At 43.2% G+C, this 17,500-nt stretch overlaps 2 protein-coding genes across 2 annotated transcripts in view; one reads left to right on the top strand and one right to left on the bottom strand.

Moving 5' to 3' along the window:
• LOC143752385 (anoctamin-1-like) overlaps positions 1-3,828 on the bottom strand; it is a 4,044-nt gene extending 216 nt beyond the window's left edge. Inside the window, exons 1-2 of the mRNA XM_077245521.1 lie at positions 3,685-3,828; positions 985-1,272 (exon numbers count right to left, since the gene is read on the bottom strand). Of these exons, the coding sequence (XP_077101636.1) occupies positions 985-1,272; positions 3,685-3,783 (387 nt within the window). The 5' untranslated portion in view covers positions 3,784-3,828. The remainder of the gene's footprint in view (positions 1-984; positions 1,273-3,684) is intronic.
• A 155-nt stretch (positions 3,829-3,983) lies between these two features.
• LOC143752319 (uncharacterized) lies at positions 3,984-8,264 on the top strand. The gene is made up of 3 exons (XM_077245467.1): positions 3,984-4,068; positions 4,169-7,518; positions 7,601-8,264. Exon 2 carries the CDS (start codon positions 6,096-6,098, stop codon positions 7,305-7,307), a length of 1,212 nt encoding a protein of 403 aa, XP_077101582.1. The 5' UTR covers positions 3,984-4,068; positions 4,169-6,095; the 3' UTR covers positions 7,308-7,518; positions 7,601-8,264.
• The last annotated feature ends 9,236 nt before the right edge of the window (positions 8,265-17,500 follow it).

Below are 17,500 nucleotides of genomic sequence, written 5' to 3'. Positions count from 1 at the left end.
CATGTGTTACTGTATCTGTACTGTAAGTTCTGCCAAAACTGATATCAGGTGACAAAAGGTAAAAAAAGATATTAATAAATCAAACAAAACGTCATATTGTTCATTTTATAGCTATTTCTAACTTATTGTGAATTTTATATTTTAAATTAAAATATTTAAGAGTCTTCTTGAGCCAAATTAAGATTTAATGCTCTGTCTGTAATTATATTCCTGTATATATATATATATATATATATATATATATATATATATATATATACAGTATATATACTTTCTCTTTTCTTTTTACGGAAATAGTTTATGTTAAAAGAACTTACTGTAAGTGTGAACTAATGTAATGTATCACACTTGTAATTAAATCAAAATGTATTATAGTTTACAATTGTATCAAATACAGTATTGTACTGACAAGCATTTATGATAAAGTAAAATATACTGTAATGTCACAAAGAGAAAGTGTTTTCTCTTTACGTAAACTGAAGAGGCCTTTTACTCCATTATATTATCAGCAAGTATATGTTCAATAAGACGTAATCTCCTGACTGGAAGGCTATTCAGAAATAAGAATGCATGGAAATGACTTTAAGGCCACAAATCAAATGTTCTTTGACACAGTAGCCGGTGTTACTATATATTGTAGATCGGCTCCTATAATTTCATTGGTCAAGCATTAAGTTCACGTTTCCCAGCTCGTGTGTGTAGTTCAGAGACCTCCAGACCCGTGTGTGTGTTCCAGTACACACAGAGAGACTGATATTCACTGCAGACTCGTGTGTGTTCCAGTGCTGGCCAATCAGCATTCAGGACCACGCTTGACCACAGCAAACCCATGAACGAGCAGCTGCAAGTGTGTCAGTTTCGAGTCTCGCCGTCAGTGCTGTGTGACATGACAATGTGTGTTTTGTGCTGAAGTAAAACAGCTGAGCTCAGCCGAAAGACAAAGCAAACCTGCGGCGGACAAAAGCCCTGGGCAAACACACGTACCTCCTCGTCTCGCTCCAGCTCCAGGCCCATCTCCAGCAGACTGCTCTGGAACTCGTCCCGGCGCAGGGCCTTGTCCCGGTCCTGGTGCTCTGCGCTGTGCTCCGCGTCGGCCGGGTGCCGGCCCCGTCTGAGGGTGCGCGTGAAGGCGTTGTCTCTGAGGCGGGAGCCCCCGGCGCGGCTCTTCTTGATGTGGTAGGTGAGGATATAGTCCACCCGTCTCTGGCCGTCCTGGAAGAACAGACCCTGCCGGCATTGAGTGTTCTCCTCAGGAGTGAGAGACTTCAGGAGCTGAGAGGAGAGAGGAGGCCAGAACATGAGTGTGTGTGTGTGTGTGTGTGTGGCCAGTCAAAGGTCAAGATCCGTACACCTCACTGTCCTGAACTCAGATCAGCACTAGAGGAGGATCATCAGAAGTTGTCGACACACTTCATGGAATTTATGTTCGTCATGATCTCACGGCTTCTGCGGAAAAGCTTGGAAGAAGTTCACGGACAAATATAAATTGCGGCTTATTATCATATTCTTTATCAAACTAAAGGCACCGTTGCAGTGGATGTTGAATGAAAAGAAAGAGTGAATGTTGAGAGTCAGCAGAAAGTGTTCACGTGTTTTTGTTCATTACATCATTCTCATACATGCATTCTTAGACAAACACTGTCAAAATGATTTTTTTCAGATAACTAGAGCTTTTACAATAAAACACTTTCTCGTTTAATTCAGTGTGTTACTTGAAATTTCTTTGGAACTATTTGTGAAATTTAGCAAATTCTCAGTGAAAATTGTTTCAAATACTTGTTTCTGTGTATTTACTGTTCTACTAAAATGTGAAAAGCAGTAGGCTAATAATGATAGATGTAAATAGTTTTTACAGAGTTTCTGTCGTATCGGACAGGGTATTTATCATTAAAACAAACTGAAGGACATTGACAAATGTGAATGAGCAAATCTCATGTGATGTAAATGTTTTGCAGAAGACATTTCAGAGCTGATATACAGTATGTTAGTGTTATTTAATCTCTAGTGTGTAAGAGATTAGTGTGTGTTTACAAACATAAGAATTGTTGAGAAGCCTGTAAAATGTTATGAAATAAACATCAATCTCAGACCACTTATATGTACTAAACCAGATGTTATTTTCTTAGGTTAATCAAAGGCAATAGGGACACAATATAAATGACTTTAATTCATTGTTGTTGTTGAAAATGTACACAATAACAAAGATTACAAAAGCATTAAATGCCTTTATAAGACACTCAGCACTACCAGTGAATTTATTGGAATAATTTAGATTTTTTAAGAATGTTTACTTTCATTTTAAATATGCGCTCAATATTATTATAAATTTAAAATAACTGTTTTCTATGTGAATTATTTATTTATTTATTTATTTATTTTTGTGGAAACTGTGAAACACGACCATTCAAAAGTTTGGAGTAAGACATTTATTTATATATATATATATATATATATATATAAAACATTTTATTCAACAATAACAATTGACAACAAAGTGACAGTAAAGACATTTATATTGTTACCAAAAGATTTCTATTTCAAATAAATGCTGTTCTTTTGAATCCTGAAAATATATTTTATACAAAAATATGAAGCATTTTCAACATTGATCATTATTAATAATTAAGCACCAATAAAAACTGATGACTGAGCAGCAAATCAGCATATTATAATGATTTCTGAAGGATCATGTGAAAATACAGTTATCTGAAATTGTAACATTTCAACTATTACTGTTTTTACTGTATTTTGACCAAATAAATTCAGCCTTGGTGAGCAGAAGACTCTTACAGAAGCGTTCTAAAAACAGAATTGTACCAACAATTCAACACAAGGTTCAACACAACTGGATAATCTTAACGTCAGATGAAGGAGCACAACTCTCTAAGGTGCATATTCATTCATCTCTGAGTCGTTAATATTACCTTTTGTGAAAGCCATAATTATTACCACTATAGATCCAGTAATGTTTCATAACTTCTAAACATGAAATGTCCATGTTTGGCCACAGTATTTCAGTGTCGGAGGTCAAAGTGCTGGAGATGTTGGTGAATGTTTTGATCTCAGTTCAGCTCCCGTAATGAATGGATCTGAGTCATGTTTGACATGCAGCCGCTAATACACTGTTAAATCATGTTCGACACGAGTTACCTTGAACTTGAGACTGTCAACTACCGGCTCTTATTACGTCTATGGGAACCACAATTAATAACTAATAATGTGACAGTTATATATAATATTGACAATGAAGTACAGTAAGCAGGTTTCTGTTGCACTGTAACTAGTTCTGATGCGTTCCCTGTAAAATGCGCTCAGCACAAACACACTATGCGACAGTAATCTTAGATAGAAAATATTTTTTGAAGTCCTAATTTATGAGGTCAGCTTTTTTTGTAGAGCGACTGCAACCGATCCAGCAACTGCTGACTGTGTTATGGGGTGTACGATTTCCTCTGGCATCCCCCTTCATCTTATGGGGACATTCGCTCATATTTTATATAGATCTAGCACATGCTCATTTACTGTACTTATTGATTTTTATGTACTTCATGTACGTTTATCAAATTGTCAATTAAGCAACCAATAATAGACATCATTAATCGCAGATATTGCATATGCATTATAAATATGGGGTATAAAAGTCCTAATACTTCCTGAATAATCATTAACACATGCCACACGCACCTGAAATTTGCCGTGAAAGAGCACGTCCCTTAAGAAGTGTGCTTGCTTGCAGGCAGTCTGAGGTCGAGAGACGCCACTTTCTTTCTCGGTTAAATCCATCTCCCAATCACAGTAGGAACCTGTTCTCACACTCCCTTAATCTTCAACACTGTACTCTGTCTGTCTGTTTCTTTCTGTCTCTCAGACTGAAGCAAGCCGCAGGTCACCAACTGATCCCTGTTGTTACTTGAGAGGAGTGAGAGGAGCCAGGAGCTAATATTAGACTCAACTATAAAGCCATACATCAAAGCCTCCAAGATGCCTTCACTCACACACATGGCTGTTGGTAAGAAGTCAGATTAGTCTATGTAAAGGGGACTTTCCGAATTATGTCAACATAGCTAGGTATGTTGTTTTTACCTCTGTAAAATCTCTGTAAAATACGGACACTTGTTTCAGCATGGATTAAAAAATAAAAACGTAATTGCAACTTTTCCTCTTGCAGTTCTGACTTTTTTCCTCACAATTCTGACTCTACATCTTGATGTTTTGTCTCACCCCCTTCGCTGAGGTTCGTGCTATAAGCAGGGTCCAGCTCCAAATGTCCTTCATCAAGGATGGTCCCATCCAGCTCCAAGTCTCCTTCATCAAGTCTCCTTCATCACGGATGGTCCCATCCAGCTCCAAGTCTCCTTCATCAAGTCTCCTTCATAACGGATGGTCCCATCCAGCTCCAAGTCTCCTTCATCAAGGATGGTCCCATCCAGCTCCAAGTCTCTATCAAGGATGGTCCCGTCTAGTTCCAAGTCTCCTTCATCAAGTCTCCTTCATCACGTATGGTCCTGTCCAGCTCCAAGTCTCCATCAAGGATGGTCCCGTCTAGTTCCAAGTCTCCTTCATCAAGTCTCCTTCATCAAGGATGTTCCTGTCCAGCTGCAAGTCTCCTTCATCAAGTCTCCTTCATCACGTATGGTCCTGTCCAGCTCCAAGTCTCCATCAAGGATGGTCCCGTCTAGTTCCATGTCTCCTTCATCAAGGATGGTCCCATCCAGCTCCAAGTCTCCTTCATCAAGCATGGTCCCATCCAGCTCCAAGTCTCCTTCATCAAGTCTCCTTCATCACGTACGGTCCTGTCCAGCTCCAAGTCTCCTTCATCAAGTCTCCTTCATCAAGGATGGTCCCATCCAGCTCCAAGTCTCCTTCATCAAGTCTCCTTCATCAAGGATGGTCCCATTCATCTCCAAGTCTCCATCAAGGATGGTCCCGTCAAGTTCTATGTCTCCTTCATCAAGGATGGTCCCATCCAGCTCCAAGTCTCCTTCATCAAGGATGGTCCCATCCAGCTCCAAGTCTCCTTCATCAAGTCTCCTTCATCACGTACGGTCCTGTCCAGCTCCAAGTCTCCTTCATCAAGTCTCCTTCATCACGTATGGTCCTGTCCAGCTCCAAGTCTCCTTCATCAAGTCTCCTTCATCAAGGATGGTCCTGTCCAGCTCCAAGTCTCCTTCATCAAGTCTCCTTCATCAAGGATGGTCCCATCCATCTCCAAGTCTCCATCAAGGATGGTCCCGTCTAGTTCTATGTCTCCTTCATCAAGGATGGTCCCATCCAGCTCCAAGTCTCCTTCATCAAGGATGGTCCCGTCCAGCTCCAAGTCTCCTTCATCAAGTCTCCTTCATCAAGGATGGTCCTGTCCAGCTCCAAGTCTCCTTCATCAAGTCTCCTTCATCAAGGATGGTCCCATCCAGCTCCAAGTCTCCATCAAGGATGGTCCCGTCTAGTTCCAAGTCTCCTTCATCAAGTCTCCTTCATCAAGGATGTTCCCGTCCAGCTCCAAGTCTCCTTCATCAAGTCTCCTTCATCACGTATGGTCCTGTCCAGCTCCAAGTCTCCATCAAGGATGGTCCCGTCTAGTTCCATGTCTCCTTCATCAAGGATGGTCCCATCCAGCTCCAAGTCTCCTTCATCAAGGATGGTCCCATCCAGCTCCAAGTCTCCTTCATCAAGTCTCCTTCATCACGTATGGTCCTGTCCAGCTCCAAGTCTCCATCAAGGATGGTCCCGTCTAGTTCCATGTCTCCTTCATCAAGGATGGTCCCATCCAGCTCCAAGTCTCCTTCATCAAGGATGGTCCCATCCAGCTCCAAGTCTCCTTCATCAAGTCTCCTTCATCACGTACGGTCCTGTCCAGCTCCAAGTCTCCTTCATCAAGTCTCCTTCATCAAGGATGGTCCCATCCAGCTCCAAGTCTCCTTCATCAAGTCTCCTTCATCAAGGATGGTCCCATCCATCTCCAAGTCTCCATCAAGTATGGTCCCGTCTAGTTCTATGTCTCCTTCATCAAGGATGGTCCCATCCAGCTCCAAGTCTCCTTCATCAAGGATGGTCCCATCCAGCTCCAAGTCTCCTTCATCAAGTCTCCTTCATCACGTATGGTCCTGTCCAGCTCCAAGTCTCCATCAAGGATGGTCCCGTCTAGTTCCATGTCTCCTTCATCAAGGATGGTCCCATCCAGCTCCAAGTCTCCTTCATCAAGGATGGTCCCATCCAGCTCCAAGTCTCCTTCATCAAGTCTCCTTCATCACGTACGGTCCTGTCCAGCTCCAAGTCTCCTTCATCAAGTCTCCTTCATCAAGGATGGTCCCATCCAGCTCCAAGTCTCCTTCATCAAGTCTCCTTCATCAAGGATGGTCCCATCCATCTCCAAGTCTCCATCAAGTATGGTCCCGTCTAGTTCTATGTCTCCTTCATCAAGGATGGTCCCATCCAGCTCCAAGTCTCCTTCATCAAGGATGGTCCCATCCAGCTCCGAGTCTCCTTCATCAAGTCTCCTTCATCACGTATGGTCCTGTCCAGCTCCAAGTCTCCTTCATCAAGTCTCCTTCATCACGTATGGTCCTGTCCAGCTCCAAGTGTCCTTCATCAAGTCTCCTTCATCAAGGATGGTCCTGTCCAGCTCCAAGTCTCCTTCATCAAGTCTCCTTCATCAAGGATGGTCCCATCCAGCTCCAAGTCTCCATCAAGGATGGTCCCGTCTAGTTCCATGTCTCCTTCATCAAGGATGGTCCCATCCAGCTCCAAGTCTCCTTCATCAAGGATGGTCCCATCCAGCTCCAAGTCTCCTTCATCAAGTCTCCTTCATCACGTATGGTCCTGTCCAGCTCCAAGTCTCCCTCATCAAGTCTCCTTCATCAAGGATGGTCCTGTCCAGCTCCAAGTCTCCTTCATCAAGTCTCCTTTATCAAGGATGGTCCTGTCCATCTCCAAGTCTCCTTCATCAAGTCTCCTTTATCAAGGATGGTCCCATCCAGCTCCAAGTCTCCTTCATCAAGTCTCCTTCATCAAGAATGGTCCTGTCCAGCTCCAAGTCTCCTTCATCAAGTCTCCTTCATCAAGGATGGTCCTGTCCATCTCCAAGTCTCCTTCATCAAGTCTCCTTCATCAAGGATGGTCCCATCCAGCTCCAAGTCTGCTTCATCAAGTCTCCTTCATCACGTATGGTCCTGTCCATCTCCAAGTCTCCTTCATCGAGTCTCCTTCATCAAGGATGGTCCTGTCCAGCTCCAAGTCTCCTTCATCAAGTCTCCTTCATCAAGGATGGTCCCATCCAGCTCCAAGTCTCCATCAAGGATGGTCCCGTCTAGTTCCATGCCTCCTTCATCAAGGATGGTCCCATCCAGGTCCAAGTCTCCTTCATCAATGATGGTCCCATCCAGCTCCAAGTCTCCTTCATCAAGTCTCCTTCATCACGTATGGTCCTGTCCAGCTCCAAGTCTCCTTCATCAAGTCTCCTTCATCAAGGATGGTCCTGTCCAGCTCCAAGTCTCCTTCATCAAGTCTCCTTCATCAAGGATGGTCCTGTCCATCTCCAAGTCTCCTTCATCAAGTCTCCTTCATCAAGGATGGTACCATCCAGCTCCAAGTCTCCTTCATCAAGTCTCCTTCATCAAGAATGGTCCTGTCCAGCTCCAAGTCTCCTTCATCAAGGATGGTCCTGTCCATCTCCAAGTCTCCTTCATCAAGTCTCCTTCATCAAGGATGGTCCCATCCAGCTCCAAGTCTCCTTCATCAAGTCTCCTTCATCACGTATGGTCATGTCCAGTTCCAAGTCTCCTTCATCAAGTCTCCTTCATCACGTATGGTCCTGTCCAGCTCCAAGTCTCCATCTAGGATGGACCCATCTAGTTTCATGTCTCCTTCATTGTGGCGGTTATGGCTATTAATTGTCTGTTTTAGGGCTTTGACGATTATGCCGTTTAATTGTCCGTTTTATGGCTTTGTCATAAGTTTTTTGTTGGCTTCATTCATTAATTAATTGTAATGAATTTAATCCTTTGTAAATTATAATTTTGCAGCGTAAGATTACAGTTAACACCTTTAAATATTAAATACCTTTATTTTAAATTTTCAATTCAGTAAATAACTGAAACAATCACAACAAACTGGCCAATCACAGAAAAGGCCACAAAATGTATCATTCATATACAGTATGAACTAATGGTCACTTGTTTCATTTGTTTAACACAATCCAGAATCCACTAAATACGCACTACTTCATTATAGAGAAAAACAACATATTAATAAAAATATATGATCATAAACTTTGATCCTTTTTTATTAAACTTAGTAAATATAGAAATCAGCAACAAAAAGTAATTCTTGAAAAAATCTGCACAGATATTTTATGAAATCTAAACATGTTAATAAAAACAAATACAAAAACAACAACATTTATTTATAAAGCACATTTAAACACAATATAGATTGATCCAAAGTCCTGTACATAGTACAAAGCAGGTCTACACTATAAAAAACAACAATTACATGCGTTTTAAGAGTAGATTTAAAAATGTCCGATGAAGGAGCAGACCTCACATGATAAGGGAGACCATTCCAAAGCTTGTGCCCAAAGCTTGTGCCCAGCCACAGAAAAGGCCCGATCACCCTTTGATTTGTAGCGACACCGTGACACATTTAAGAGCAGGTGATTAGAAGATCTAAGTGCCCTAGCAGGACAGTATGGCACAAGAAGATCACTAATATATCTTGGTGCACAGCCAGACAACGCCTTATATACAGACATAAGGATCTTAAAATCAACTCTGAATTTAATGGGAAGCCATTGAAGGGATGCTAAAACAGGAGGAATATGATCCCTCTTTCTAGACCCAGTCAAAAGTCTTGCAGCCGCATTTTGAACAACCTGCAATCGAGATAGTGAAGATTGAGGGAGACCAGAATAAAGAGAGTTAAAATAATCTAATCGTTATGTTACAAATGCATGAATCGCAACTTTTAGATCTTTGCTTGAAAGAAGGTTGTTCAACTTTGCAAAAGATCTTAAATAGAAAAATCTTCCTCTAATAACAGCACTAATTTGTTTATAAAAAAAATAGTGAAGAGTCAAAGATCACTCCAAGGTTTTTAATTTGTTTGTGTACATTTGTTGAGAGAGGACCTAACTGGGCTTTCAGAGCATGTGAGGAATATGCAGGATAACCCAGAATTAAAACCTCTGTTTTATCCTCATTTAGCTGCAGACAATTATTTGTCATCCACCTCTTGATATAATTTACACATTCCAATAACACATCAAATGAAGCAGTGGTTAGGGTTAGGGTTACTGGAAGGTAAAACTGAGAATCATTTGCATAACCGTGATATGAAATGTTGTACTTCTGAAAAATGAGGGCCAAGGGGAGCATATAAAGGGAAAACAATAAAGGTCCCAAGATGGATCCCTGGGGCACACCAAACAAAAAAGACGCAAATGATGAGGAACAATTTCCTAAATTTAAAGAAAAGGTCCTTTTTTCGAGGCAGGAAGCAAACCATTGTAATACAGTGCCCTTGACACCTACCATATATTCTAGCCGTTCAAGAAGAATGTTGTGGTCAGTGGTATCAAATGCAGCGCTCAGGTCCAACAAAACCAGCACAACACAAGAGTCTGAATCCAGAGCAAGCAAGATATCATTTGTAACCCTCAACAGAGCTGACTCAGTGCTCTGCAATGATCTAAAACCAGATTGGAACATGTCCAAAATATTAAAAGAATCCAAATAAGACTGGAGCTGTGAGAAAACTACTTTCTCTAAAAGCTTGGAGAAGAAAGGCAGTTTAGAGATTGGTCGATAGTTACTGCACATTTCTGGATCAAGTTGAGGTTTTTTCAACATAGGTTGCACAATTGCATGGTTAAAACTAGCTGGAACAATACCTTTGGCTAAAGAGCTGTTAATGATAGCAGTTACCATAGGACTAATAGTAGAAAAAACATCCTTAAAAAGACGAGCTGGGATCATATCTAACTTAGAACCAGAACACTTCATAGTAAAGATTGCATCAGCTAACTGAGTTGGAGAGACAGGTTGAAAGTTAGACAAACATCTCATCTTTAGACAAACAACTCATAGAACAAGGCGGTTGCAAGTGACACGGTTCAGAGGAAACAATGGAGCTTCTAATATCATTCATTTTTGGAGTGAATTTCAGATAAAATCGTAGTCGGGTTTAGAAGAGAGTCAATCGTATCAAACAGGATTTTTGGTCGCTTCGTGTTTTCAGAAATTAATTGAGAAAAGAAATTAGATTTTGCCTTCTTTACTGCCATTTGATAGTTGAACAGATTTGATTTTAAAATGTCAAATGAAACCTGTAGCCTATCTTTTTTCCACTTTCGCTCTGCTTTTCGACACGCTTGTCTGAGAGTGACATCGTTTAACAACGGCTGGCCAGCAACCTTCATCTTTTTACGCTTAAGCGGAGCAACAGCGTCCAGAGATATAGAGGACGCTTTATAAAATATTTCAGTCACTAAATTACTATTTGTAATCTTGTAAAATGCATTCATGTATTCTACATTTAACAAATTTTATATTTAAATATGAATGTAAAGGAAAAAAAAAAATATATATATATTGTTACATGTGTGTCCTGGGTTTCCCCCTGCTCGGTGTTTTTGGTTCAGTCCTGTGTTCCAGTTTTCCCGCTCCTCGTTTGTGTTCAGTTCCTTCACCTGTGTCTAGTTAATTTGCCCCATCTGTGTCTTGTTCCCCCATCTGTTCTCTGTGTATGTAAACCCAGTGTTCTTCCTCACTACTGGTCGGTTATTGCGTTTATATGGTTGTAAGTGTTGTAGTTCCTGAGTTTTTGTATATTAAATTCCTGTTAGCAGTTATTCCCCGTCTCCTAGTGCTTCCTGCCTACACACACCGTGACAAAATAACCGACCAAAAGATGAACGTGATGGCTGAAGACAAGCTCCTCACCATTCAGCAGAATGGCCGTTCTTTGGAGAGGTATGTTGAGGAGTTCCTGGATGTTTCCCATCTAGTGAACTGGGGTAATTCCACAATTAATGCCTGCTTCCGGATTGGACTGGATGATGATAATTTATTCCGTTTCGTCTCCGTTGATGATTGTTATAAGTCTGTCCCGGACTTTATTAATTATGTCCTTGAATTACATGGCTCTGATTTCCTCGTTGACTATGCAGAAGATAGTCAAAATCATCATTCAGTCCCTATCCGGAAGTATGTAGGCCCAGTTCACATCGATCCGGAATCCTCTACATACCTCTCCAAGAGCTCAGTGTCCCCCGCTTCACCCAAGATGGCCGAGCATTCATCGCGGGTCCCATCCAGCTCAGAGCCTTCACCGCTGGTCCCGTCCAGCACAGGGCCTTCACCGCTGGTCCCGTCCAGCACAGAGCCTTCACAGCTGGTCCCGTCCAGCACAGAGCCTTCACAGCTGGTCCCGTCCAGCACAGGGCCTTCACCGCTGGTCCCGTCCAGCACAGGGCCTTCACCGCTGGTCCCGTCCAGCACAGAGCCTTCATCGCTGGTCCCCTCCAGCACAGAGCCTTCACCGCTGCTCCCGTCCAGCACAGAGCCTTCACCGCTGGTCCCGTCCAGCACAGAGCCTTCACCGCTGGTCCCGTCCATCACAGGGCCTTCACCGCTGGTCCCGTCCAGCACAGGGCCTTCACCGCTGGTCCCGTCCAGCACAGGGCCTTCACCGCTGGTCCCGTCCAGCACAGGGCCTTCACCGCTGGTCCCGTCCAGCACAGGGCCTTCACCGCTGGTCCCGTCCAGCACAGGGCCTTCACCGCTGGTCCCGTCCAGCACAGGGCCTTCACCGCTGGTCCCGTCCAGCACAGGGCCTTCACCGCTGGTCCCGTCCAGCACAGGGCCTTCACCGCTGGTCCCGTCCAGCACAGGGCCTTCACCGCTGGTCCCGTCCAGCACAGGGCCTTCACCGCTGGTCCCGTCCAGCACAGGATCTTCACCGCTGGTCCCGTCCAGCATAGAATCAGAGACCGTCCAGCCAGAGACCGTCCAGCCAGAGACCGTCCAGCGAGAGACCGTCCAGCGAGAGACCGTCCAGCCAGAGACCGTCCAGCCAGAGACCGTCCAGCCAGAGACCGTCCAGCCAGAGACCGTCCAGCCAGAGACCGTCCAGCCAGAGACCGTGTGTTCTAAGCCATTTTCCCCGCTGGTTCCGTCCAGCACCAAACCCTCTTCGCCGCTGGTTCCGTCCAGCACCAAGCCCTCTTCGCCGCTGGTTCCGTCCAGCACCAAGCCCTCTTCGCCGCTGGTTCCGTCCAGCACCAGGCCCTCTTCGCCGTTGGTTCCGTCCAGCACCAGGCCCTCTTCGCCGCTGGTTTCATCCAGCATCAAGCCCTCTTCACTGCTGGAGTACGTCAGGCACGCGGAGACTGTTCGCGTTCCGTCTGCTCAGCCAGAGACTCTTCTTGTGCCTGAGCCAGTGTCTGTTTCTGTGTTTGTGTCTGTCCTTGTGGCGGTTACTGTTTTAGTGGCTGCTGATCCTGAGCCGGTTTCTGTTCCTGAGCCGGTGTCTGTTCCCGATCCTGAGCCTGTCCCTAATCCGGGCACTCACCCCAAGTATTTTTTGGGGGGGGCCATAGGTCTTCGCCCCGGCCGTCCAAGGGTCCACGGACGCCCGAAGGGTCCTCACCGCCGTGGCCGCCCGAAGGGTCCTCACCGCCGTGGCCGCCCGAAGGGTCCTCACCGCCGTGGCCGCCCGAAGGGTCCTCACCGCCGTGGCCGCCCGAAGGATCCTCACCGCCGTGGCCGCCCGAAGGGTCCTCACCGCCCTGGCCACGCCCACGTACTGCTCCGCCGTGGTCACGCCCACAGCCTGCTCCGCCCTGGACGCCCGAGGGTCCAACAGCTCCGCCCTGGACGCCAGAGGGTTCGTTTGCTCCGCCCTGGCCACGCCCACGTCCTGCTCCGCCCTGGAGGCTTCCTGCTCCAGATCGGCCTCCCCCTCGTCAGCCTCCAGGGCGCCCACCCCCCCACCCCATTGATGTTTGTACGGCGTGGGGACACGCCTTTTTGGGAGGGGGCGTAATGTTACATGTGTGTCCTGGGTTTACCCCTGCTTGGTGTTTTTGGTTCAGTCCTGTGTTCCAGTTTTCCCGCTCCTCGTTTGTGTTCAGTTCCTTCACCTGTGTCTAGTTAATTTGCCCCATCTGTGTCTTGTTCCCCCATCTGTTCTCTGTGTATGTAAACCCAGTGTTCTTCCTCACTACTGGTCGGTTATTGCGTTTATATGGTTGTAAGTGTTGTAGTTCCTGAGTTTTTGTATATTAAATTCCTGTTAGCAGTTATTCCCCGTCTCCTAGTGCTTCCTGCCTACACACACCGTGACCTATATATATCTATATATATATGCTTCACACAAATAATAACATTTAAAGATGCTTATTTTAAATGTATTGTGCAGCAAAAAAAATGCTTTTAATATTTCAGTTCGCAAAACCACGATATGCTTCGAAAAGGGTGGCACAAAGTGCGTATGCACATCGCGGGTGCAGAATGATGTTCTTAAAGCAACATGGAGTCTCAGTGCACAGCGCTGCACAAGTGTGCATTTAACAGTTCATGGCACAAAGCGAAGAAATGTTGAGCACACAAATCATAGTGTATATCTGTCCAACAGTTTATTGATTATTTGGTTCTTCGCAGTTTTAAATTCCAGTTATTGTGCGTTTGTTGCCAGTTCAAAGTCCTTGTGCTGTGTGTGATCTAACAGACACACGGTAGTGAGTCGTTTAGAAACAGCGAACTCCAGCTAATTAAGTCAAAAAGTCAACAAAGTAATTTTATGCAAATCCACGGCCCTTTATCTACAGATCGAGCGTGAATTATAATATTGGAGAGAGTTTTACTGTGCATCCTGTCGTAACCGAACGCGACGCGCTGTTTGAATGCATTGCTGAACGGAGAATGATTGAGAGCTCTGCAGAGGAGGGAAGATGAGTTCCACTGAACTTTACTGATGTAAATATACTTCTGTCCCTTACATTAAGCAATGGAATGGCTTCAGACGACTTTGAATATATTGCAGGAAAACTTAATTAGTGCTTGTCTATTTCTTTCGGTCCATGACTCCCCCTTGTGCCGTAAAGCCTGGTTCACACGGCAGGATAATTAGGCCGATTTTAGCCCCGATTTACCCCTTCTGACAATCTTAAGGATGCTCCGATTATGGTAAAATAATCTGATCAGATATTCCTGCCGTGTGTGGTGTGTTAAGACTGCTCTCGTCTGCTCGGAAGGACGTCGGGATCCGATCTCAAATTGGGGATATCCTAACGTGTTGGATTATTTTGTCCCGATTTCTCCTCGTGTGTGGTGTCCCCCGGGGACAAACGAGCACGCAGCCTGTGGACTGTGGCGTGTAGCCAATCAGAAAGCGAGGTGATGAGGCGCAGAGGAAGCACCAGGAAACAAAATCAAAACAGCCGGCGGCATGGCGCACCAGAAAGTCCGGTGGACGTCGGTGATTAAGTTAAAAACAAACTACAAACTATCGCCACTGCATCCTCTTCGTCCGCCATGATTGTTTACTCTGAAGTCACGTTTGATCTCGAGGGATTTTGCGAGATGTTCCGTCTGACCTGGGAATACTCGGGAGTCAAATCGGTTCGTGTGTGATGTGTTGATTTTGCCGTGTGGTTGCGCACCACACACGGTACGACCAAAACTGTTAGACGCCTGATTTTTTATCGCCGTGTGTGGGGTCTCTCAGGTTTGGAAAATCGGCCGACAATTTTAAAATCGTCCCGTGTGAACCAGGCTTAAGCTTATAAACGAGCGCAATAACCGCGGTTAGTTCAGATAATTGTGATCAGATGGTTATATAATTATCACGACAGGCCTAGTGTTCACCTGTTCCTTGTTTCGTTAATGATCATTCCCTGTGTATTTTAGCCCCCATCTATCTTTAGTTCAGTGTTCTGCTTCATCAATGTAACAATGTTTGTAGTGTTTTATGGTCTTGGTGTGTAATTAAACATATCTTTATCATTCATTCTGCATCACGCATCTCGTTTTTAGAGTAATACAACGCACAACCCATGACAATATCTCGCAATTCTTGCAACTTGTTTCTTGCATTTCTGACTTTATATCTCACAATTATTTTAATTTAACTTTATTTCTTGCAATTACAAGTTCATATCTTACAATTTTGACTATTTCTCACAATTCTGAGTTTACATATATTTGGAAGTGCAAAAAAGGTTCAGAATTGTGATCTTTTTAATAGTTTATTCCGTAGTGTAAACAAGCTTCCATTATTCATCTGTTTTCAGAGAGACCTTTAATGTTTATGATCAAGTGCTGTGTTGTCTTGCACACCGGACATCATTTTTAGCATCAAAGTAAAAAGTTAAGAGTTAAAAACAAACTTACTATAGAATCTTGAAGATCATAACCAATATTTGCAATGGCTTTGACACTGCCGATATTCATTTGCGTGTGTGTGATCGGTATAGAAGGGAACTGTTCATTGTTCATGACGGCTTTTGTGTTTCCGGCACTGAACTCCAGGAGATCAGTTTAACCTGTGGACGAAAAACAACATCAAATACAGGAAAACATCTACAAATCACAACTACAAAATTACAAACTCCACCTGAGTATAATACACACGTAATAAAAAAAAAAGAAATAAACACAACTGCCAGTTTTCTTAATTGTCTAATTTATTCTTTAAAATAAAGCTTAATAATGTGTTTTCTCAAAAAATGCCATAGAAGAACAATTTTTGTTTGCCAAAGAATTATTAAAAGTACCATTTTTCCTTAGTGTGCAGAATATTTTACATAATAAAATAAACGTTTTGCAATTTAAAGAATATTTTGTGCAATGAAAGATTCCATGGATGTTCAAGGTTCTTCATGGAACCATCGATGGACCTTACAGAACCCTTACAGAACCCTTACAGAATCCTTAAAGAACACTTACAGAACCCTTACAGAACCCTTACAGAACCCTTACAGAATCCTTACAGAACCCTTACAGAATCCTTAAAGAACACTTACAGAACCCTTACAGAACCCTTACAGAATCCTTAAAGAACACTTACAGAACCCTTACAGAATCCTTAAAGAACACTTACAGAACCCTTACAGAACCCTTACAGAATCCTTAAAGAACACTTACAGAACCCTTACAGAACCCTTACAGAATCCTTAAAGAACACTTACAGAACCCTTACAGAATCCTTAAAGAACACTTACAGAACCCTTACAGAACCCTTACAGAACCCTTACAGAATCCTTACAGAACCCCTACAGAACCCTTACAGAATCCTTAAAGAACACTTACAGAACCCTTACAGAACCCTTACAGAATCCTTAAAGAACACTTACAGAACCCTTACAGAACCCTTACAGAATCCTTAAAGAACACTTACAGAACCCTTACAGAACCCTTACAGAACCCTTACAGAATCCTTACAGAACCCCTACAGAACCCTTACAGAATCCTTAAAGAACACTTACAGAACCCTTACAGAACCCTTACAGAATCCTTAAAGAACACTTACAGAACCCTTACAGAACCCTTACAGAATCCTTAAAGAACACTTACAGAACCCTTACAGAAACCTTACAGAATCCTTAAAGAACACTTACAGAACCCTTACAGAACCCTTACAGAATCCTTACAGAATCCTTACAGAACCCTTACAGAACCCTTACAGAATCCTTACAGAACCCTTACAGAACCCTTACAGAACCGCACACAAGCTGGATGAATGACACTGACAGTTGTTCTCAGCTTGAGGTGACCAGCTCTAACTAAAACGTTAATTGAAATGAGTTATTTTTCATGAATAAAGTTTGGTTTGCATATTACCCTGTGGTTTGCTGTTTGTCACATGATTTTTGGATGCGGTTCGAATCTAAATAAACTCATGCAGCTCGGGTGGCTGCTGTTGCTGTCTCGGTCTCTATCAGGATCTTATTTGTTAAAGTCACACATAATGTGCATATTAATTATTTAAGATTGAGCCATATTGCAAGTTTATGTCAATAGTTCATACCTCACATGTCTGTGTATCTATTAGCAGTAGCAGCAATAATAATCAACAGCAGCTCTAGTCCACCAAGACACATTAACATGGACATAATCACAAATAAACACAAGAGTGAAATTCATCTGCCCTGTTTGATCGAGCTACTTGATTGAAACATGAAAACATTGAGCCGAAGAGTCAATTTAACATGAGCAATCGTGTTTGAATGAGAAACTGTATTCAGTGGCGATACTGGATTCTTTAAATACAGGGAACAGCACCAAAAGTCCATGTTCTTTGCCATGATGTTATTATGATGTTGGTAATAATGTTATTAACAAGCTGATTGACATCTATAAAACATTACCCTCCATCTCTGCATCAGGGATTCTGCATTTCTGACAGTTACACACTTAAATCAGTTATCAAGACAATATTAGCGAGAGCACTTATTATGGAAATAATGTACTTTAAAATAATTTACTTTTTACACACTATGAAAATT

Source organism: Siphateles boraxobius, unplaced genomic scaffold (genome assembly GCF_051911475.1).
Source record: "Siphateles boraxobius isolate OS27281-9 unplaced genomic scaffold, OSU_SipBor_1 102, whole genome shotgun sequence".
Taxonomy (NCBI): Eukaryota; Metazoa; Chordata; class Actinopteri; order Cypriniformes; family Leuciscidae; genus Siphateles; species Siphateles boraxobius.
The sequence above is the reverse complement of the archived record's forward strand: the minus strand, read 5'-3'. Positions and strand labels throughout refer to the sequence as shown.

Excerpts from the sequence above, each read along its gene's own strand:
- LOC143752319 (XM_077245467.1), top strand. The coding sequence starts at position 6,096 with ATGGTCCTGTCCAGCTCCAAGTCTCCATCAAGGATGGTCCCGTCTAGT.